Below are 23,675 nucleotides of genomic sequence, written 5' to 3' on the forward strand. Positions count from 1 at the left end.
AAGACCTTTTTCTTGCCTGCAGAACTGCTGTCCTATTGCACCCCACCAGAGCTGTAGGACTAGCTGAGAAGACAGCGTATCCTCTGGGCTGTGGTGACCTTCCACAGGAGGGATCCAAACCGAGCAGAAAACTTGCGATATTTAGGCTACTATGGAACAGCCAGTTTTGAAGTTGAGGCCTTAACTGCAGTGCATGAGAAGAAACACCCTAAATCAGAATATGTGATCTTGCTTTCACCAGTGACTAAAGATTTGCAGGGTTATTTCCAATTTATAACAGTATAACAAAGAGAAAAGCTTGTATCTGTCCAAGAATGACGTTGCCTTGCCAATACCTGTCTGAAAGCTCTGGCACACGTGGGGATATACTTTAAATAGTCCAGTAGAGTAGGTAGGACAGCGTTGTGTTTCCAGCTCAAGCTAACGATGGCCAAGTAATGACCTTGGCTTCTGTGGTGCTGTTGTTCTGATCAGCTGGTTCCTGCCTGCAGTGGCTCCCTGGCGGAACGTGGTAGGTGTGTGGCCATGACCATCCATACACTTAAGGAAAGGTGTTTAATTGATCCACCACTGCATGCAGGGAACGATTTCAGCACTGGGGTTGGAGCACTGTTACAGCCGGTCATCATGTCACCCACTTTGAGGCAAACCCAGAGCTGTGGAAGTCTCGGGCCAAAAGCCAAGGTACAGTTCCACTCCCAGAAAAGTCAACGAAACCCATTTAAAGTGGGATGATTTCATCCTGTACCGAATGCTGAGTGACTTGCCAAAGTTACTAGTAATAGCACAGGTTTCTCCCAGGCACGAGCTAGCAGAGCGTGGAGCTACAGCAGATCTATGTAGCTCCTTAGTGGAGCCCACGGCTGAAAGATGCTGAACCTGTCTTTTGTGGGAAGGGTCTCGCATGACTTCGGAGTCTGATTACCTTTAGCAACTGTCTGAACATTTTTCTGCTTAATAAATCCTTTCCCCATGGTGTCATTCTCAACATCAGGTAACCACAGTCCCATGCTGAAAGAGGAGAAGCCCCACCCAGAACAAAGTAGTAGCTAAAATCTGCTGATGCCTTGAAGGACCTTAGGAACCAAATTGTCACTAGTCTTTTGTTTGGAAAGTGTTAAGGTACCACCGTGCTGAAAAATGACATAAGCTAGAAAGAAAGGGCAGCGGTTACTATGTGTTGGGAGTGTTAAACATCACAGAGCATGTGGTTCTGATTCTGCACAATTTCTTCTCCCTGTCACCTTCCCTAAAAATATTTTTTCTTAAACCACATAATTTTTCTTTTCTTTTCTGCTTTACAGAAGAGCAGTGAAATAATCTCCAGAGATGTTCTGCAGATCTTTTTGCTTCTTCAGTCTGTGCCTTTTCCTTCCAACTGAAAGGTAAGTGGAGAGTTTGTTTTGTTCTGTGGGTGAACATCTGAGCTATGTTTTGTACAAAGTACGGAGGCCAAAAGGAAATTACGCTTCCAGCTTTGCAGCCCTTCCAAAGCAAGCTGGGTGCAGTAAGGGATGAGACAAGGACAAGAGCAACCTGCCTGGCTCCCCAGAGCACGATGTGCGCGTTGGCGGTGCAACCCCTTACCTCTGTTCGGGACCTGGCGAGCCCGCAGTTTTCACTGGAAAATCCAAACCCTCGCAACTCTCAGCATCCCTGTGCTTTGTCTGTGATGGAGTCCTGATGACTCCTAAGCGGTTTATGTTTCTGCTGAGCTCTGATGGGCTCGTTTTGCTGGTAGGTTCTTTCTGGTGGGAAACCTGCAGTGAAGCTCCAGGGGCTATTAACCCAGCTTTAAAGAGAATAGGAGCAAAAACTTCACCAGAGCTTTGAGTAACTGAATTGCTGAGTTTCTTACTACACCCTCCAGCTGTCCTGAGACTCTGGGAGAGGCAAAGGCACTGCCTTCCGCCTCCTTCATCCCTTCGCAAAGCAATAACAGACTCTAACGATCCACTCATTTACATTTTCATCAAGTGACTACATGACCACATAGGAAATAGCACTGTAAAACTTAAAACTTACAGTCCCCAAAGCTAGATAGCTGTCTATTTATGGGATGGTATAGATTCGAGAGCCTTGCAATAACAGATATTAGCTTTATTGCCTAGCCATAAAATACTAATTTTGACAATGTAATAGTAGACTGACATCAAATCCTCTGAACGGACTGCAGGTAAGTACAGGCCAGGTCACAAAGCTTTGTGGCTGTCTGTGAAGCGCTAGTGGCTCTGCCTTTCCCATCCAGGGTCCACAGAGGTCTTACCCCGACATTGGCTGTGGGGATGCTGTCTGACACTAACAAATGAGGAAGAAAGCTTGTTTAGGGGATTAGTGTCTGGGAGGAGGAGCTCTTAGTAAGATCTGCCTCAGGCTATCATAAGCTTGATGGAAAAAGAAATGCATTTTCCTTATACAGATTGTATGAGGGGAGTCAGAAGGAGGAGACTGCAGGTTATTGAGACTTGTAGACCTTGACTGATTTGTCTGGGACATTTTAAGAATGTCCTTAAGTCATGTTGCAAACCCGTGGGTGAAGTTTGAGGTCCTTTGCTGTTTTCCCACCTCTTCATGGCGCCAATTATTCAGCCAAGTTAAGCAATAGGAGTGAGTGCTAGCAATTTCAATGATTTACTTATTTTTAATAAGCATTTGATGCAGTTTGCTTGCTTGTCCGGCCATGTGCTCGAAGCACGGCTGCAGCTGCCCACCAGCTGTGCCCAGCATGCCCAGCCACGTGTGACAGCTCGTGTTTGTGCTCCTAGGAGGGCCTCCCTGGCTCACCTGCCCAACATGCGCAGCAGCGACATGACATCCCTCCCTGGCTTCGAGAACCTCACCATGGGATACAACAAATACCTCCGGCCCTACTTCGGCGGTATGTCAGCTATATGCGTTTGACTGTGTGACGAAAGGCCTGGGAGGCTTGTGCGGAAGGGAGAGTATGTTTTAAGTTTTCTTTAACGTGTCCCAGTTTAAAAGGTTATGTCCCTTCTAATCAGCTAGTAGCCAAAGCCTGCCCTCATTTCTGTGCATCCCGTGTTTTCTTGCACAGTTGTGCACATGCATGTGGGACATTAGAACATGTCCATCTGTGAAGCTAAGAACAGGGAGTTTACGAAAGTTCAACGTGTCCATGAAAGATCTGGCAGAACAGCTGGACCTAAACTAGCCCTACCTGTGTGCGCTTCTGTTTAGAGTCTGACCCTTGTGCTGGTCTTGTTTATTTTTGTTAATGTATCTCTATTTAGTAGATTGTGGCCATTCTCCTTGTCTGGTTGAACAGTTTGATCCCAGTGTCAGGGATCTTATTTCCACTACAGGGGGCTGCAGCTTAGTTTTTAGACAGTCTGTTTTTAGGTTTTGCTCAACACACTTGGTGAGGTGCAGAGGGTGAACTCTCAGAGTAACTGGCTGCGTCCAGAGCTCTCCCAAGACCCGGCTTATGAGTCCACGTTGGTCTGAGGACCAAGGCTGTCTGGAAATCCTACCTGCCGTGTGGCAGACAACAACAGTGACCTTCTAAGGAAGACCAAAAATGGTCATATCGCAGGGGAATCGTGAATAGTCGATTGCTCGATGTCAAGCATGGGATGCATGAAGGTGGCCTGGGCCATTCAGGCCCAGATGGAGAAGCTCTGGAAGGTGCTCTAAACCTAAGGCTCTGCCTCTGCCCCAGGATATCAGCTCAGCTACCCCAGGCATTCTTGCAGATAAATTATGTGGACAATCAGCAAATTTAGTCATGAAGCTGCCCTTAAAATATAGTGTTACAAGCAGGGCAAGTTCAAAACCGAAAATTATTTTTATGGAAAATATTGACTTTTGGCACATGCTTTCATTCAGCACTGGGACACAAATTAAACCTGCTTTAATCCTCTGTGACACTTCAGGGAGAGAGCAACCTGATGGATAGTCAGTTATTTAGGAACTCACCTAAGTCTACTGTCAGGAGTCTCCTACTTCCCACGTGAGTGCTGTAAGTGCTCAGAGGAATGGGTTTCTCAGAATTACATTCAGCACCTGAAAAATATTGATGAAAGTTTTACTAAAAGTGATATTATGAAAATTTTGATAAATTTTGCTTTTCTGCCAGAACTCATAGCTGAAACAATGCTTGGTAGAAAAATTCTTCATCAGCTCTAGCTGGGACTTGCATGTTTCCTACTTTAGCTCCTGCAGACTGGCCTTGTACTTCTGCGAGTTGTTAGCTTCTTCCTCTTTTTTTCCCCACTGTGGGACAATAAGGAATTTAACAGATTGTTATGCCCAGGATGTCTGATCTCATGCAGGAATATAAAGGCTTCACTGAAACCTGTCAGATAAATTAACAGATGCTTCTGAATTACACAATAGAGATTTAAATGCATCTACACCAGCCTACACCTAGCATAGCCATAAATGTAAAAAATAAAAATAAATAAATAACAAATACAATCAGGACTTGGGTTTGACCTCCTCCAGAAGCCTAAGTCCTCAAAGATCTACCCATCGGTCACTGATTTTAGTGGGTTTCAAGTGTCTAAATATGTGGGAGGACCTTGAAAACAAGATGGAAGGACCTAAATGAGAATTACTTTACTTTTGCAAATGAATATATTTTGGATTTTGGAACAGTACCAAAAAAAAAAAAAAAAAGTAGTCTAGAAGAAGCTTTAGCAGGCAGGTTCCTCTGAACTTTCCTAAATGCTATTTAAAGACCTTGAGAAGGAGTTTCAGCAAGTCTCATGAGGAGAGGCATTACTATGCTGATCACTTAGGCAGAGAGGGCCGAGTCTTGGAAGGCACCAAGGCCTGGCTAGTTCTACTAACAGTGAAGGATTTGTGTGCATCGGAGCAACAGTCCCCACAGTCCAGGGACAGACTCCATTCTCTGGGCCCCAAATTCATACTGAAGCCATCTGGAGTTGGGCCTGTTTCGGTCTTTCTGCTCTTATAATAATTACCCATATCTTTCAAAGATACTTATTACTATCTTGCTGGACGTGGTGAGCTTTCTCTAGCTACCAGCGGTGACATTTCCTGGGGAGGAGCTGCCCTCTTGTGGTAAATTTTAAGAGTTAATGTTAGAAAAAAACAGACCACTAAGATTTAGGATGTTTAAAAAAAAAAAAAAAAAGCAAAGGCTGTTGCGCCTCTGTTTTGCAAGCTGTTTTCACTACTGATAATCTTGACTGCACATCTGTCTTTTTGACTTAGAGGCCTATTGATTTAATTGGAGAAGGTCATCTAAGACTCTTCAGTTACACTGGGGAGCAGTGTCACAAGTTGTGTATTGACTGCCATGGCCTAGAAGCACGGAAACTTGTACCAAGGACAGATCATATTCAGCTGAGGGTAACAGAGGTTGGAAGGGACCTGAGGAGGTCTCTCCTGCTCAAAGCAGGGTCAGATGTGAGGTCAGACCAGGCTGCTCAGGGCTTTCTCCAGTCAAGTCTTGGAAAACTCCAAAAATGGAGACTGCACAGCCTCTCTGGGCAACCTGCTCCACTGCTGGATTGTTCCCCTGAGGAAAAAGGCTTTTCTTTTCCTTATATCGACTTGGAATATCTCATTTCAACTTATCCCTGTTGTCTCATTCTTCTGCCATGCACCGCCTGGCTCTGTCATCTTGATGACCTCACCCGTGGCAGAGGCAGGCTTCTGTTGGGTTCCCCCCCCCCCAGGGCCGTCTCTGCTCGAGGCTGATCAAGCCTGGCTCCCTCGGCCTCTCCTCAGGGCAAGTGCTCCAGCTCCATCCATCCTGGTGGCCCTCTCCTGATTTTGCTCTTTTTTTTTATGTCTTTTTTATGTTTATCTATATCTTTCCTGTATCGGATGTCTCAAAACTGGACAGAGGAGCTCGAAATGGTCTAACAAGCGCTGAGCAGAGGGGCATGATTGCTTCCCCCAGTCTCCTGGCTGTGGTCCTCTTCAACCAGCCCATGCTGCTGGCCTCCTTAGCTGCCAGGGCATGCTGCTGGCTCGTCTTCAGCTTGCTGCCTGCCCTGACTCCCAGGGCCTTTTCAGCAGAGCTGCTCTGCAGGCTGTAGTGTTGCAATCTTCCCTTTCACTGTATAATCACATGTGATTTACCATGAGGTCTACAGAAATGATAGTCCTCTTCCCACACCCATCCTTGGGACTACTCCTGCTGCCACTAAAGCGGCGGCTGCAGATGGTACCTCCAAGCTTGATGGCAGTCAGCACCCATGTTTCCACGCGTAGGGCCAAGGCGCAGTGATGCAGAGGTGGGCTGTCTTGGAGCCCAGACCCGCATGTAGCCAGTGAGACCGTGAGATGAGGCTTCCGATGTGCCTGGGCAAAGGGCAGAAATTTGGTGTCTCTCCTTCTATCCCCTGAGAGTACCAGAGTCCCCGATTCATATTGGAAATGCTGACCAGGACCCGCCATGGGGAAGGGAGAGGAGCGGAGGTGATCGCCTGCAGGAACAAGCACCTGCACAACATAACATCTGCTGCCAAACCACAGCTCACTGGAGCAGTGTGCTCACTAGCCTGAGTTTTCTTCCTCTTCCATTGAGCAAGCCCTCGGGTTGGGCTGTGGGAGAGGTTAGTGCCCTGGGAAGCATTCAGGCCATCTGTCCAGCAACAGCAGGGAAGGTTCCTAACGCATGGCTTTTTGAATGGCTGAAATGTTCGTTTCTTGGTGAGAAATGTTGCTCCCTGGAGAAGCAGTATCACTGACAGGACTCTCAAGGGGGGACACACTTGACACTCCTGTAAAGCTGTGGGCCATGGGGGATTCTGCAGGTGTTCTCCCAAGGACTCCAGGTACCAAATCCCACTCTCTCAGATTAACTGGCAGGCTGAAAGGTGCAGCAGAGCCTTTCTGTGGCCCCTTAGCAGCTACTATTTCAGCCTACCAAAGAGAGAAGCCAGGGCAGGAACAAGGATGAGGGCTGTAGGTAACTACAGAGGCCACCAGGCGGGACCCTGGGTCTGTTTCTGCCTCTATCCCCATGCATGGTCTCAGGAATCACCAGATTTCTCTGCCTCTTAGTTTTTCTCCCTGAGAAACAGGATGCTGACTGGTACCTACTGGTGGAGAGTGCTCTGAGTGCTATGTATGAGAAATACTTTGCACAAACTTAATGTTCTTGCCATTGTATGGACGTTGTAAACTGGGTAACAAGGGATAAACTGGCCCTTGTCTCCTCTGGGCAAATGCCACTGAAATGCTGCTTGTCTGCACTGCTGATCCTCATAGCTAGTGGTGATGAATATTTGCTCTCTGCTACCACCACCAAATAAAGAAGTCTAGCCCCCCAACAGCAGAGCAAGTGAAAACCTTATTTTGTGTTATGAAGTGTCTGTGAGTCTAGCTCCCTGACACGTAGTCTAGCCCTTTGGGCTGCTGAAGTTTTAGAGATGGCATAATTGAGCAGGGGGAGGCTGGGAGCTGTGACCATACTGTGCAGGATCCTCAGTGGTTATAGTGCTCCTTTTTCTCTTTTCTTCTCTCTGCTTAAGCTTTTCTTTTCCTCCTCAGGAGAACCTGTTCAAATTGCAATGAGTCTGGACATCGCAAGTATTTCTAGTATATCTGAGAGTGACATGGTAAGTGGCTTCATTTTCATTTCATAAGAGAAGAGAAGAGGATCTGCATGAGAGACTTGTCATATGTTCTTGTGTGTCAAGCACAGAAAGTACCAGCTCAGCCTTCCTGTGGGGTCACAGCCAAGCCACTTTGCTTTCCTGTGGCTGCTGATCACTCCTAGGAGGAGGAGACTTATTTGTAGCTGCAGATTACTCAGGTGCCGTGGTAACATGGGCTTGTAAGTAGAGATGACTCCAAAGGTCCTACTGGTCAAAAAAACCTCAGCATCTCCTGCAAATCAGGCCCTTTTGAAATGGAAGAGCTCCAAGTCATTCTTCACTGGGTGACCTTGGATGCAGTCCTTCGTGGTGGTGTTCCCTCTTCCTTCCCTTTTTTCCCCATGGAGTAACTGCTGGCCCTGATTGACTGAAGACACTGCCTATGTTTCTTCTCAGGCAGAGCCTCAGAGAGGAGAAATGGGTTTTTGCACTGAGAAGGACACTTGGGAGTCATCTCAAGGAGGAAAAAAAATAATAATTTTTAACTAGAGAGAGAACACTTTCCCACCTCTGAGTCTGGTTCCCTCCATTTCTGATACCAGCTGGATTTCAAGCACTTCATTGCTGAAAATTCCTGTTTCAGGTTGACCAAAACTCTGGGCAACTTGGGTCAAATTCAGCAAGTAGTTTCAGTCAAAGAAAGGGTGGAGTAATAGGAATTATTTTAACACTTTGTTTCAGTGTTTTCAAGAAGAACTTTTTTTTAACCCCACAGACAAATTAAACAAGTCCACCAAATAAAATATGGGAACAATGATAAAGCTCTTTGTTCTGGGGAAGGGGCAGATTGACCCCTGAACCAGCAATCGCTTATTCACACCGCTCTCGCTGCAGGGCCTTCTCAAATAGCTCCATGTTCTGGCACGATCCACCTAAATGCCTCCAGTATCGCAGAGAACATTGCAGAGGCTTACTGTATACCCCCCCAAAATGTTTGAAATCAACCAGTTTTTTTCACTTTTTCCACTATTATTATTCGCTGTACTGAAAGCTGTAGCAGTGCATCATTTCAGTCACTTTTTTTTCCCTCTGTCACAGTTTGAGAGTAAAATCTTAAAAGTTAAGAAACCATGATGCTATTATCTGATATTTGCTTAGCAACTTTTCTGTTAAAGCATTTTACAAGTCGTATTGTATGAAATAGAGCTGCCTCATCCACCACGTACAGGCAGCCATATCTGGGGTAAAACATTAGCAGCTTAACGTTGTTCTGCAATTGCCAGTGTTAGTCTGGACCTGATAGAGATGTTTTGAAACTAAAAGGCATTAATGCTGCATTTACTTCTTCTGTAAGGAAGAAAGCCAAGTAGTACAGCAGCATCCTGCGTCTGTCCAGAAGGTACGCTAGATTCTAAAGATTTATCTTTAGAGCTGAGCATTGCTTATTCTTTTGTGAAGGGGCAATATGGAAATACTTCAGTCACTGCAGGTAGATTTTGGCAGGCTAAATTCAAGCTAAGTTAATCTTAGCATCCTTATATTAAAAACTCCTATTATAGAAAATGCTGCAAATCTTTGGGGTTTGAGGTTTTTTTGGGGGGGGGGGTATTTTTTGTTTTGTTTTTTTACTTCCTTGGTGAAATAGTAAACAGGTTGCATTTACTTATCTTTTTTTCTCCAAAGCGCAGGTGTCTCTTTCACGATCATGTATATGGTACATGTATAATTTTCCAAATCTAGAAGATGACTGCTTTTTAATGTCAGTGACTTGCTGACTGGTCTTGAGTGTGCACTCCCAATCTGTTTTCTTACCTGTAAAATGAACAGGAAAAATACTAATTACAATACTTTCTCATGTCAGCTTTAAATCTAAGTGTTATGAGTATACTTTGTAGTCCTCAAACAGAATATCTTAGAGTATAAATAAGTGGGAAACATCATTTAATATAGTAAATAAGGCAGTAGTGAAAATCTATTGGCTTTACTGCATGCATTTGAAGTCTTTCTGATGTGTTATTTAAATCCAATGTGTTAAATATGTTTTGCCTCTTGTGGCACATGGTATATTCGAGGCTAATTCTACGTGGATCTTCTGGATATGTGTCTTCAAAGGTTTTCCTCTCTCCCCCAGGATTACACAGCCACCATCTATCTGCGGCAGCGCTGGACGGACCCCCGGTTGGTCTTTCACGGCAACAAGAGCTTCACACTGGATGCTCGCCTGGTGGAATTGCTCTGGGTGCCCGACACGTACATTGTGGAGTCCAAAAGGTCCTTTCTGCATGATGTGACAGTGGGGAACCGCCTCATCAGACTGTTCTCTAACGGCACCATCCTGTACGCCTTAAGGTAACTCTACCTCTGGATGCTGCTGCTGCTGCTGGTTCAGAAAACCGTTGATGGTTTCCAGAACGATGCTGGACTAGAGCAGATATAAAGTGTCAGGGGTAATGAGTTTGGGGTCAGCCAGGCAGCTTTGACAGTCCTCTTCTGATCTGTTACCCACAGTCCTGGGTGCTTAGAAACTCCAGTCAAGGGCCAGGATTCCCCATGATGGTACGTGCCGGACAAGCTACGTACATAGGACAGTGCCTGCTCAGAAAGCTCCCAAGTTCGGTGCTGCAGGGGACAAGACAGGTAGTCAGGTGGATTAGGGGAAGAAGGGAGAGAGGATGTCGTAACGGTAACAGCTTAACAGATGGTGGGAAACTATTTGCTTATCCAGTGCCACAGTGCCATGATTTCTGCTCTTTAGCAAAAGGCCTATTTTGTAAATGTTGCTGCCAAAATGTGCGCTGTGATTGTGTTAGCAAGTCTGGGGACATTACCTCTTCTCCGCTCAGAGTAACTGTGCATGTCCTAGTTACCTCAAGTGCAAAGTAAGGTTGCTATAAGCTACCTCATTTACCCGCCAAGTTGGAGCAGGCCACAGTATGTGTGCGGACAGTTGCTCTGTCCCAGTGGACAAGTGGTAATTTCTTAAGAGGTGTAAACTCTAGCAGTTGAAAACACGTGAATCTACCTTAAATCTCCCAGCACATTCCCAGCAATTCGTCCTCAGGTTACATCGTCATCAGTGTGGCTGCAGAGAGTGTATTCTCCTAAAGAGGAGGCTCTCCTATCAGTCCATTTATTTCATAAGTCAAAATGATCTGAATGACAGAGCAGAATCCTCGTGGTTTAGTTTGCTATGAAAAATAGAGATACTCCATTACATGGTTTTATTGCAACCTTTGGAGTTCTTTCTCCTCGTACAGGATTACTACCACCGTTGCTTGTAACATGGACCTGTCAAAATATCCCATGGACACACAAACGTGCAGACTGCAGCTAGAAAGCTGTAAGTATAATATTCTAGAGAAACCTGACTTTGCTTGAAATTTGTTTATTCTTATGTAAACGTGTGTCTGGAATATTTGGATTGACCACAGGGGCCTCCGAAATAGGCTTTTGTTCCTGCAAATACTAATTTCCAAAAGAAAACAACTTTCCCTCATCATGCTTCAAACGCTTATGTTCTAATCCATGGCTTAGAGGATTCCTGTCACTGTGCAATTTATATAGAAGCAGAGTGGTAATAAATCATATCTTTATTGAGGAGTGGGTAGATAGTTTGGTCTTGCACATGAAGGATTAAATAATAGCTGTTGTTTTCCAAGTTCACTCCCTTTTGCCCATACCACTTCATCAAAACCAGCCTGTGGCATCAGTGCATGGAGTGGAGTGCAGCAGGGAACAACTTTTCACATTTTTACATATATAACACCTGTTGCACCTACAGTACCCAGCCACCGGCTTTACAAGCATGAACAAGACAGTGTGAAGGGTTATTCTTACTAGAAGAGGAATGGAATATGCCTGTGAAACCGATGAACTAAGGCCAAACCTAGTTTTGTGGTATAAGCTTTTCTGTGAGGGCCCTCTGTTACAGTAATGCAGGTGATGGGACACTCAACAGAAATTCATGAGGAGCCTTAGCCTTGGAAATCTCAAGAAAAGGAAAAGTGAGTCCTGCTCTCAGTTCAACTAAAAGTTCAACCATGGCAAAACTCACTAAGAAGTGATAACAGGTAAATGCAAAGACTCCAGGAAAAGGTAGGAAACCAAAGGGATTCTACACAGGAACTCAGCAAGAACACCGCTGCTGGTCTTGTGAGCTTATCTGTGAAGCTCCAAAACGAGGAAGCAACCATCTCCCATTTCACATCACAAAAGGAAACATCTAAAATTCAATTTTGAAATGACCAGATTTGAACTTCTGAGGTTGCAGCATGCAGCACCTATGGAAGCACATACTATTTGCGCATTAAAATCGTATTAGCTCACTTTGATTAACTTTACTACAAGGAATAGCTCCTGAAATAATAATGATTGGTCTCTTCTGCTAAAGTATAGCTTGTGTTGGCGTGTTTTAAAGTGATTGGAGCCTACATCATGCTCAGTTGCTGCATAATTCCAATGAAATTACATGCACATTGCTCACTGGAGGTTTCATTAGGATAAGTGCACAGAAATAATGCTATTTAAATATATGCCAGATGAATTAACAACAATCTATCATTTATTATAAACATTTCCTGAGTAACCACAATTTATAAAACTGTATAGAAACTTTGAAAAGTCACTTGCTTCAGATTCTACGCAGGGATTCAGACCCTGGACATCTAATTTAGGAGTTCATCACACTCAAGCTCTGGTAATTTGTGTCTAATAAGAAAACACAATTAGATCAAAATAGAGCAACTGTGTCCAGTGCCTTCTACCAGGATGAATAGGTTATTATCTGTGTAAGAGCATCCCTACTCATTTTCTCAAAGAAAGGCTCTTAATAAAAGAATCAAATCAGTGAGATTGATGGGCTGGTTTCATAAATTAAGTGAAACTTTGGATGTGAATGGCTCACTGGTGAAATAATACAAGCTTTAGGGTATCCCTCAGTCTAACCTGAGGTCATGCTATGTCATCATTTGCATTCCTGGAGGCAATTACTCAGCCACCAGAAATGGGACTTACTGATACTGCTGGAACTCTTGATCTCATCTGTCTCAGTGGTTTGGGGCAGCAGTTCAATGTTATCTACACATGGGAGGCATATTATTTGTCCTCAGTAACTAAAGCCTTCAGGAAGAGGAGGAACGATTTGTGGAGAAAGCCGCTTTTAGGAGCAAGCATTCTGGGCGATCCATGTACATGCAGAATAGCCTGGTTCGTACCTGCAGAGCAGTCTCAGTGCCAAGCTCTTGCCCAGCTGAACACAAAAACCTCTTTTCTGATATTTTAGAACATTTGCATAACTGGTCCAGTGAAATGTGCTGCTTCTCTGTGGTAAGGGACTAACGGGGATCCGGATTCTTCTTTTTAACCACTGTTCTTCCTGCTTTCCCTCTCATGGCTGAAGAAACTACACTCTAGGATTGCTCATTTCAGTAGTTTTCTTGTCCTACTGCATGTAATCAAACTGGGGATGACAAGAATATCTTTGAAGGTGTTAAAATATTTTTAAATTGAAATGACCAATGTAAACAATTGGAACAGATTCTCCGCAGCGTTGCATGTTGTGCACTGTTCACAGTGCTGCGTGTTTCTATTCAAATGTGAACCATCAGACTAAAAATACAGACACGAAAGAATAGCCACCTTCCTCCAATGGCCCGAACCAGTAGAAGGGGCCTTGTCGAGCCTACGATGACTATATCGTACTCCTGCGTCCACCCAGAAGGGAGGGCAGGGCAGCAGCTGGGCATCTGCTGGGCCACCACAGTAATACGGTTCTTTGTCTCCCTAGGGGGATACGATGAAAATGATGTGATGTTCACGTGGCTGAGAGGAAATGACTCCGTCCATGGCATAGAAAAGTTGCGCCTCTCTCAGTACACGGTGGAGCGTTACTACACCCTCGTCTCCAAGTCGCAGCAGGAAACAGGTGAAGCAGTGACAGAGAATCGCGAGCCAAAGCGCTCTGAAGCCTCCCCGCTTCCCTTCCCCGGGGCTGCTCCTTTGACTCAAGAGCCCCTGAAGTCTTTAGCAAATCTTAATCTTAGGAAAAGAGATAGCAAGGTGGTGAAACCCAATCAGTTGTAATCAAGATATTATGGAAGATGGAAATTCAGGGAGAGATGCATTTTTAACACGCTACATTCACTTGATATCTTTTCAAAAAAATTTTTTTTTTAATTCTCCACTTCTTTCCTTCTCCACAGATACCTGAATAAATCCTCTCCCTTCCTCCCAGGTCTGCAGGCTATAAACACTGCAGGGAGCCAACCCAGACACGTTTACAATAACTGGGAGCAAAAAAACTTTTTAAATATACTTTTGTTTCTAAATGACAACTCTACTACATTCTGATGGAATAAGATCCCTTTGTACATCAGAATTCAATGTCTTTTTCATCATCAGTGTAAAAATTCTTCTGTCCTATCACGGATACTATATAAGGGGGACAAAACTTCCTTAGAATGACCAGGTTTTAAAAATAAACAACACTTGGTTGTTTATTGTAGTATACACAGCACAAGAACAACATGGGTTTTGTTTTTACATTTCAAAGGGAACTATTGTTTAAACACCACAAGTGTCTTCTGAAAATGCTTGCAATCCAGCCCCAGAACTCAAATGTCAGTATTATGACAAACTGATTTAACAAATAGATTAATCTGACTTAATGTTTTTAAGCACAGAGACCCAGTTATGAAAGATCACAAATTACTAATGAATGCATTGGGTCTGAATCCCTGTGATGGTAAGATAGCAGGATGCTTTGGGATGTGAGCCAGAGCCTGCTGAAATCACGAGAAAATCTTTTCTTTATCTCTTGGCCATCAGATAAGACTGAACTTGGCAATGCCCCTTCAAAGTGCTTCTCAGGAAAAATATGCTGTGCTGAGTATCTGAGAACAGATGAAGGCATCAGCCCTTCTGCACTGTGAGCTAAGACCCCGGAATAATATATTTCCACTGTGGAGTAAGTTCAGGAGCCTCTTGAAAGCCGCAGATTGCTATAGGTATCTTCTGCCTAATTGAATCTCCTTGCCTACCAATGCTGTGCATAGTTGGTCTCTCATCTAGGATATGTTAGATAAGTAAGACCACTCAAGCAAGAAGTCAAGCTTGTGTATGTAATGTATCTCCCATGATTTCAGTGAAGCTTTGCTGATATTTGTCAGCTGGAAGGTTTGGTTTTAGGGTGTCTGAATTTCAGTTAGAGGGTGGTTGGGAATTCCATACTCACTGTGTTTCTTCCTTTCATGAACAGGCAGTTACCCACGACTGATACTGCAGTTTGAGCTGAGGAGGAATGTCCTCTACTTCATTTTGGAGACCTATGTTCCCTCCACTCTGCTCGTCATGTTGTCCTGGGTTTCTTTTTGGATCACGCTGGATTCAGTCCCTGCAAGAACCTGCATTGGTGAGTTATTGCCTACGAAGGGAGAAGATTTAAGAAGGCAGGGGAGCCTCTGATGGTAGGGTTTTTTTAGCTCTCTGCTCTATAGTGATATATAAAATGGCCTGCTCATGTTCTGCTTTTACTTGATGTAAAGAGCTGGATTAGAAGTACAAAGAGTGAAGGAGATGCTGTGGTTGGCACATCTCTCCACCTGCAGAGCTGTGTATGGTCAAGGCTCCTGGCAGATTCCTGGCAGAGGACAGAGCGCCCATTCTCCATAACAAGCTTGGGTAGGGTTGAGCTTCTTTACTGAAGGCAAGAAAAATAACGGAGCCCCGTGCCTATTTGAGCCAAGCTGCCAAAGGAGGGGAAAGCCGGTGCCAAGGCCCAGCTTCCTACAGTCCAGCATCTCTGGGGCTGCTCTTCTCAGTAGACTCCCATCTGTGCCAACGGGGTAGCTAGTGCTACAAGAGCAGTTCAGTTGATGAACGGTTTGGATTTGGTAGAAGGTGTTGGGCTCTTTCTGGCTAGCAATAGAGGGGGTGGCACCATGTGCAAAAGGGTAGGCCAAGCCTCTTCCAAAGTGTCCACAAGTGAAAGACTCTCCTTTTCTGCTTTTCAAGGAGTAACGACGGTGCTTTCCATGACAACTCTGATGATCGGCTCACGAAGTTCGCTTTCAAAAACCAACTGTTTTATTAAGGCCATTGATGTTTATCTCGGCATCTGCTTCAGCTTCATCTTCGGTGCCCTTGTGGAATATGCAGTGGCTCACTACAGCTCATCACAAAAATGTGCAGCTAAAGCACCTCAAGAGGTAAGGCCTGGTCTACCTTAATAAGCATAATCAGCTTGGATCAACAACAATTAGTCCTCTATTAGGTGAACAAAATGGCCTTGCTGTTATGGGTACAGTAACAGCTGCTTCTCCTAATTGTCCGTAAATCTAAAGTTTTGTGTTTAACAAACATAGTATTTTTGGTCATGAATAATGCTAGACCTCCAGGTCTCTGACACCAGCCAAAGGAGTAACAGCCTTAGAAGTTAGTCATGCCAGCTTCAAGACCACACTGAGGAAGGGACTTTAGCTGACCACTAGAATAGGGTCTGTAGCCCTGAGCTGAGCTTCTGTCTGAATGAGAGCATGAAGCACCTCAGAACATGAATTGACAACAGGCCACATGTCCTGCGGGAGCAGCTTTGGCCACTCCCATTAGTGAACATGCAGGGAAACACAGGAATGACTCTCCAATCTCTGCGCTACTCGGAAGGAAACCTTTGCTCCATGTGACGTTTCGAGTAGTTGGGCAGTTCTTTCTGTCTGTCTGTCTTTCCCAAAACAAGGTGTGGGCAGTTGTTCCTCTCAAATTGCAGCCAAAGGGAGAGCCAGTATAACACACTTCTTTCTTTTAGGCAATAAATCTATGATTAGGACACTTAACTGGAAGGTAATTCCCTCTGCCAGAAGAAGGCTGAACCCTTATTTCTCCCTTCCCAGAAGACACTGTCAATGGCCAGCTCGTGTGGTGTTCTCAGGGATTTGTTATAGAGGTGAATTGTTGAAACCACTCTCCTTTAGTGGGAGCAAGTAAATATTCAAGCATGCCTACAGCCCAGTGGTCACAGAGGGTCCAAAACCTGTCAGAGAGAAAAGAGGTTTCCCATATCATCTGTGAGTTCCCAAGCCATTAAGTACTGTGCAGAAGGTCCCCTGTGCTAATGTTTTGCAGCAGGGATCTGCTACACATGCTCTGAGCACAGCTCTAAGAGCAGGTTTGTCCAACCAGTGAAAAGGTGGAATGTCTTGTAAGAGATGGATGTCGGGTTGCTCAGTGACACCAAGAGCGAGACTTGCTCAAAGAAGTTGAGATCCTGCTATAAATACAGTGGAAATGTAGGCCTGTCTGGGACTTCAGGCACTTCTAGAAATAGGGAGCAGTTGAAAATCAGGTTTAAATACTGAACTTTTCAATGGACAGGGATGAAGCTGTGTGCTTGCATCCTTATCCTTATGGTCTCTCTGTGGATCAAGCCATTTTCCTCTATGGGACAAACCAACCCCCAAACTAACTGTATACTATTGTTTCCTAGGGGCCTGCAAATGAACTTACTAAAGAAATGGAAGAAGTCAACATCACCAACATCCTCAACAGCTCCATCACCAGCTACAAACGGAAAATCAGCTTTACAAGCATTGAGATTTCCAGTGATAATGTCAACTGCAGTGACCTGACCATGAAAACTCATGAGAAAATCAAATTTGTCTTGAGAAACAAAATGCACAGGATTATCAGTTATTTCACTATTCAGAACCCCAGTAATGTAGACCACTACTCTAAATTGCTTTTCCCTTTGTTCTTCATGTTGGTCAATGTATTTTACTGGGCTTATTACCTATATTTTTAGAAGGGGGTCACCTGGTTCTCCCACTTCTATGGAACAGGTGGGCATCTAGGTATCTAACTTCAGTGAATCCAACATGAACAAAATGCTCTGTTGCGTTTCCTGGGATGTGGAGCAGAGGAGTTGTGGGTATGTGAGATGCAAAACCCTGGTGTTTCAGCAGCAGCGACATTGATCCTGGGCTCTTGCCTGCTCAGCTGAGTCACTGTGCTGGGTGCCCATGCTTGTACCTGCCTTCTGTTCCAGCGTCCAGCCTCTCATCCGCACTGGAGATGGGTGCATAGGTCTGCATGTGGCAGGCCACAGAGCACCAGTGCTAGCAAAATTATCCCAGTTACCTGAAACAGGTTGCAACCTTCTAGTTTAGATCCCCACAAGGATGTAGGATTATCAGTGTTATTCTGTGTTTGCAAGAGAGAACAGTGACAGAGGGACTGTGCGGTCTCGATAGCTCTTCTGTTCAAGTAGCTGAGCCCAGAGGCAGCAGGACATGGTGTGTAGAGAGGAACAGCTCCCCTGCATGATGACACTTCCCTGTCCCGGGGTGGTGCAGGGCCAGAGCAGAGATTCTGGCAGTGCTGGGATCGGCGCAGTCATGTGCCTCCCTGGAGCAAGCGGCAGGCTCGCTGGGGTAATCCTTGCTCGCTGAAGGATCCAGCTCTGACACAAAGACAGAGGGCTCTTCATAGCTGTTTGCAGAGCTGTATTTTTTCAGCTATTTGGGAACAGGAAATAAGGGCAGCAGAACGGTCTTGTAACCCTGCTCTTGTACTCGTCCTGTTGTGCTGGCTACTGTTGTGCCTCAGTCAAGCAGATTCAGCCACCTTCCGTGTTTTCCTGCCAAACAGATCATCTTTCACGCTGGAGAGCATCTCCTTCCACTCTCGCTGCTCCGGGCAGCTCCTGTTTCTTGCCAGCCATATGCAAGAGCGGCTAATTTGTCCTCCCCTCCTTTCCATGGCTGTGCAGCTGCAGAGCATCAGCAGTACTGCTGGGTGAGGACCAAGGTATGATGATCCAAATCAGCCTTTCGCTCTAGCCGCCTGGTGTAGCTGATTTATTAAGTACCTGCCCCAGATTCCTGCTCAAAAAATTGCACTCCTGGTATTGCGTGTACTAGTCTTCTGGCAAACCTGGTTCTTCATGTGCACGTGCTGCATTCAACACGCAGGTGGGTGATAGTTAGTGCATGCCAAAAACAGTTAGGGGCACAGCACACGTGTCTCAGTAAAGTGCGGAAGCCTTTGAGTGGTAAGGATGTCATGGGTATGGAAAGGAGTGATTTTAGATTCCAGCCCTTTTGTGAATTATATGTTTCTAATTCTTCCAGTGAAAAAGGGAAAGGCAAAAACCTGAGATGCAAGGGATTAATCTGGCTTGAAATAGAGGGTTTGTTGTCTTTACACAGTACCTAAATTCAAAGCTGTGCCTTAAAATATTATACCACAAGGTCACTCCAACTATTGACCATGCCTTCTTCTTGAGCAAGATTTGCCTGGCATGCTCTGCTTGGGAAAGGGCATATTTTCAAGGTAGTTCAGTTTGTAAACCAGACGTGGTACTGCTTTAAATCAGACCTTTGCAGGCCTTGGCTCAAAGTGCTTTCTATTCCCATCTCAGGAACACCTTGAGAAGACTCCATCGTGACAGTGGTTTTGTGTTCATGCTGAATATTGAGTATGCTTTTAAGATACCTAAATATTTTTAATACTCTGGATTTAAGTTTTGATTGGAAGGTTTTTTGTTGTTGTATGAAAAAAGGTTTACGTTTAATGCTCATCTTACTTGTGCTAAATTGTTAAGGTTTTGCCTAGATCTAATAACCCCATCTTTGAGCAGTGCCTAAGGAAAGGGAATTTCAGCTTTAGCTGAACTGCATCCTGTCAATTCAGCCAGCATCGTCTCGTGCTCAGAACAGGTCTGCGCTGTGCGGAGAGCGAGCAGGGTCCTGGAGCAAAAAGAGTATGGGGTTCTGTGGCTCGGCTGCTGCCCTGCCGGGGTCCCCGTCGCTGCCGTGGGCTGGCAACCCCTTCTGCAGGGCGGAGACGGCATCCCACTGGCCGGCTCGGACATACCGGCCTTGCCTGCGGCTCCTCTCGCCTCTCCCTCGCTCCGCTTTTATTTAAGGCCAAAGCGGTGCCACGTTTCTGCAGAAATCCATTTTCTGAGTGGGTCCTGGGAACTGCCGGTCTGCTTTGCCTAGTCCGCAATCAGCGGGACTGACTGCTTCGTTCTAGAAACGAGTTAAGTATGTGGCGTACGCCCTTCAAACGCTGAACGCTTGGGAACCCAACGCCATTTGGTACATGTATCTTTAGGCTACTGGAAAAGTCTTCATTTCCTAATTTTCAAATGAATTTTTTATGGCAGACTTTTTTTTCCCTTTTTTTCCCCTCCCTTTTGGTCTACACAACTTTCATAACTTTGCTGAGGGAATAATCCTGCAGCTCTTGTGCAGGCAGAACTGGAATTGGCAGCAGTGGCCACTGTTCAGCGGGAGTTTTGGCTGAGCAAGGCCTCTCAGCGTGTATTTTATATTATGCAGTCATGCGCATGGCGTTTGCTTAGTATAGGAGTCTCTGGCTGGGGTTTGCTGTAGAAAGTGGGCAGAGCACGTGAAACTGTATGGATTTTTTTTACTTTAATAACTTTTATCGAACCAGTTTGCCACGCTATATTGTGAAGGATCTAAGCCACATATTCATAAATCATGGATTTTTATAAAGAGCAGCACCAGCAGACAAAGGGGAACAGACTGACAGTGGCAAGTGAATAAACACAAATTTCAGTAATGAAATGTTGGCTTGTATATACTGGCATTTAAACTCTGTTCCATAAAATGTAATAAAGTGAATGTTTGTGATATGAACACAACTCCCCCAGAGAGATCCTCTATTAAAAAAAACAAAAAAAAAGATTGCCTTTTTCTGCATCAGTTTTTTTCTTTAAAACCCAAGTAAAATGCCCTTGTGTGTTCTACCCTAGCTGTCAAATATTAATGTTAACAAAAGGAACTCCTTTGTAGACTATAGTGGATGGGGTATGGGCTGCCAGTGTCAAGGCTTGCTTTTATTATGTGCAGCTTTTGTTATAACTTTTCTGCTTTGAAGTTGTTCCTGACTTGGTTGAAGAAATCCCCTGTCCACTGAACTGGTCTTTGCTGACCCCACTTGGCAAACAAGATGTCGTGAAAGGTTTGAGCTCCGTCTATTCCCGTTTGTGGCTGATTTTGGTAACTGCGAGGAGGATGGGAGGGAGAGAAAACGGTAGGGTTTTTCAGATACCTTATTGGGGGGAATATTATTAAAAAGCTGTTGCGTTGGCCAGGGAAACACTTAACTTCAAAACCCCTTAAAATCTGGAGAGTGTGGAATCCTGCTTCATTTCCTCCCCCATCCCATTTTCCATTTCAGTGATGGCCTTCACCGCTTCCTAAATACCATGCCTCCCATGTGCCCGTCTCCCCGTGCGGTCCTGCCGTGACACACGACGTGGGGTCCTGGGGCTGTTTCAGTGCTCCTCAGCAAGGACCAGGTTTGGAGAGCAGGAGACAAAGTGCCCTGGGCTTTGTCCTGCTGCAGGTACCTCAGGCAGGTCAGAGGCACTGAAACCGAGCTTCACAGGTCCGAGCTTCCTAATGGCCATGGAGCAGTCCTGCGATGTTCCTGGCGTTGCTCCAGGCCCACCAAGAGGCTTGGCAGGCAGCAGTGAGAGGTTCATGAGCCCCTGGGTCCTCCTCAGTGTGGTCCCGCTGACACCATGCACTGTCCTGAGCCTCTCCTGTCCCACGCAGGGGTTCTCCGATGTGATCTAGAAGTGCCGCTGCATTGGACAGCCCTCGTGTCCGTCTAGGAGAGCAGAGCAGCTTCCTTGTTGCTTGTGCGAGAAGACAAGCCCTGATTCCTTTGACGGGCGCCAGCTGAAAACCAGCTTTTTCTGCCCAGGACTGGTGCATAACGTGAGAGCAAAGCCCCAGGTAAGGCCTGCACACAGAGGAAGGGCTGAAGGTCCGGCCTCGGGCGTGCCCTGCCACGACATGGAGGCGTCTTGAGTAGCAGCCGCTTGCGGGGAGAGCCCCAGCCTCAGGGTCGAGGGGGCCCGAGCTGGGAGCTGCTTCCCATCCCACCGACCACATCTGCCCCATGGACCTGAGGGAGCTTTGCGTCACAGATCTGGACAAACCATGGGACCAAGTCACCCCAGTGTTGCTCCTGACCGATCCCCACGGGGCTGGTTTGTTTGGCAGAATGGGAACGTATGGAGGAAGAGAATGACTTTCTTTTTCGAGATAGTTCTTCTGCTTTGCAGCAATGTTCTCATCTGCTGTAATGTTTCCTTACACCGCATCTCTGTTAGAGCCCTAACTTCTAGAATCTCTTTCCTTTTCCTTTCATTCCTGCTCTGTTCCGTCTTTCCTCTCTTCTCCTGTCTCCATCTCTCCTCTCCTTTTTTTTTTTTAATGGTGGTAAAGTGGTAACAGTGGTACATTGAGTAGCTTTCAAGGTAGTGCTGTGAGCTTGTGATGCTTCCATCTCATGCAGTACAGAGGAATATAAAGCCTCATAGTGTGCAACATGGACTCATCCCAGCTAGTACAGGTACCAAAAGTGGTCTAGCCACAGTAGCAGAAAGCATTTGGGGGATTCATTTATGCATTTTAAAATACGAAGCAGCTGCACCGTAGAGGGCTGTGCTGCCACAGCAGCCTCCGGTCTGAACTTGGAGGAGTCACAGCTTTTATTTTCAGGAGGACAAAGGATTCGGCTCAGGAATCCTATTGTTTCGGGGCACGTGCTTTACCTCATCATTGCCAAAAGGTATTTGTATATGCAAACGCTACCGTCTGCTGCAAGGAATACTCTGCATTTTTAAAAGGTTAATTCCATCTCAAACGTATTCATTGCACTGGAAGCAGAAATCACTCTTATTTGCTTACTGTGTTTATTATCACAGCATACAGACAGCTAGAAAGCCCTGTCTTTACAAAGAAAAGACTCTTTAGTGGTGGCACTTGGCCCAGGTTTTCTCCAGACTTTCTCACTGAAATAACTTTTCTATTCATTGATGAATAAAAGCTGTTCTAAATTATGATCTGTTGCTACACTTGGGATGAGACAATGGGCTTATTGTTAATCTGAGGTGAGTGCTAAGTCTGTAATGAATAATTTGATGCATTTTATTTCTTTCTCCCTCCCCTTTTGAGATCTGTGCGGTTTTCCTGAAAGTTCCTATGGTTCGAGACTCATTTTAATTGTCGTCTTTGCTAGCAATTCACCAAGGGAATTCAGTATTGAATTGAAATGCAGTATTGAAATGCAAGCTTCTTTTGGTAGGACACAAAAGTCTGTGTCATGTCTTATTTTCTCGGTTGGATTTGGGCAGGTACTTATGATTGCAAATCAGAAATCCATATTTTGGGAGCATTCACACAAACCTAACATTTGGGTGATCATCCCTGCTAGTAAGCTAAATTAACAGCAGAATTATGAATTGTGACCCAAGAAGGGAAAGGAGACGCAGGCAAAGCAAATCTAGTTGAAGGATGGTATGAATGGATTATTATTATTTTTTTAAGGAAGGCTTTTGTATAATGCCAATGTACTTTACAGAGATCCCAGACCCTCAGCAAAGATGCACGTACATGGGCACAACTGTGAAACCGAAGAGATTTTCAGAGTCGGGGAGCATCAGCCTGGGAGGGCCCGAATGCTGCCTTCCAGGGGACAGAGCTGGAGCTGGCTCTGCTGGGCAGCTCCGTCCGCTGAGCACCGAGCTGCGCGGAGGCACAACCCGACAGCGAGCCCCTTGGCAAGTCCAGGAATCCACAAGGCATCTCTGCTTTTGTTTTTTTCCAGACTGTTCTTTTTATTTTCAGTTGCTCTCTAGAGTCTCTCTGTTTACCCAAACCTCTACCAGAGGAGGGATTTGGAAATGGCATATATTCATTTGGATGCTTTTCTTAGTTCCACTATATTACAAAACACATTGATTTTTAATAATCTGGCACCTGTTATGCTTTTGTTGGAGCCGGAGGCCCGTGAGATGATTCCCCAAACTTTGAATGACACGGAATGAAAAACCCGAAGGTCGAGTCAGCCTGTGCAGACAGTTCTGACCATTGCTGCAGGCCCAAGTCCTCCCACCGCTCCAGGGTTTTAAGGCTTGTTCAGCCCTTAGTTTGTCCAGTTTGAAGAATATGTCCACCTGCAGAGCCTTGCTTTAGAAATACTTTTTTTTTTTCCTCTCCAAAAAAGATAATACATCTTGGTTTTGGACTGTCAGTTCAGATTTTTCCAGAGATGTCCTGCTATTTTTAGTTGTCTTTTGCTACAGTCCACCAGCTCCAG

General features: G+C 45.3%; 1 protein-coding gene across 1 annotated transcript; it reads left to right on the plus strand.

Annotated features, from left to right (window-relative positions):
* The first annotated feature begins 1,329 nt into the window (after positions 1-1,329).
* On the plus strand, positions 1,330-20,212 carry GABRP (gamma-aminobutyric acid type A receptor subunit pi). Its single transcript, XM_013946927.2, has 9 exons — positions 1,330-1,385; positions 2,766-2,878; positions 7,492-7,559; positions 9,670-9,887; positions 10,796-10,878; positions 13,324-13,461; positions 14,794-14,946; positions 15,549-15,742; positions 17,017-20,212. The coding sequence occupies exons 1-9, from the start codon at positions 1,330-1,332 to the stop codon at positions 17,329-17,331; spliced, it is 1,338 nt and encodes a 445-aa protein (XP_013802381.1). The 3' UTR covers positions 17,332-20,212.
* Positions 20,213-23,675: the final 3,463 nt, after the last annotated feature.

This window comes from Apteryx mantelli, chromosome 14 (assembly GCF_036417845.1).
Source record: "Apteryx mantelli isolate bAptMan1 chromosome 14, bAptMan1.hap1, whole genome shotgun sequence".
In the NCBI taxonomy this organism is placed as follows: Eukaryota; Metazoa; Chordata; class Aves; order Apterygiformes; family Apterygidae; genus Apteryx; species Apteryx mantelli.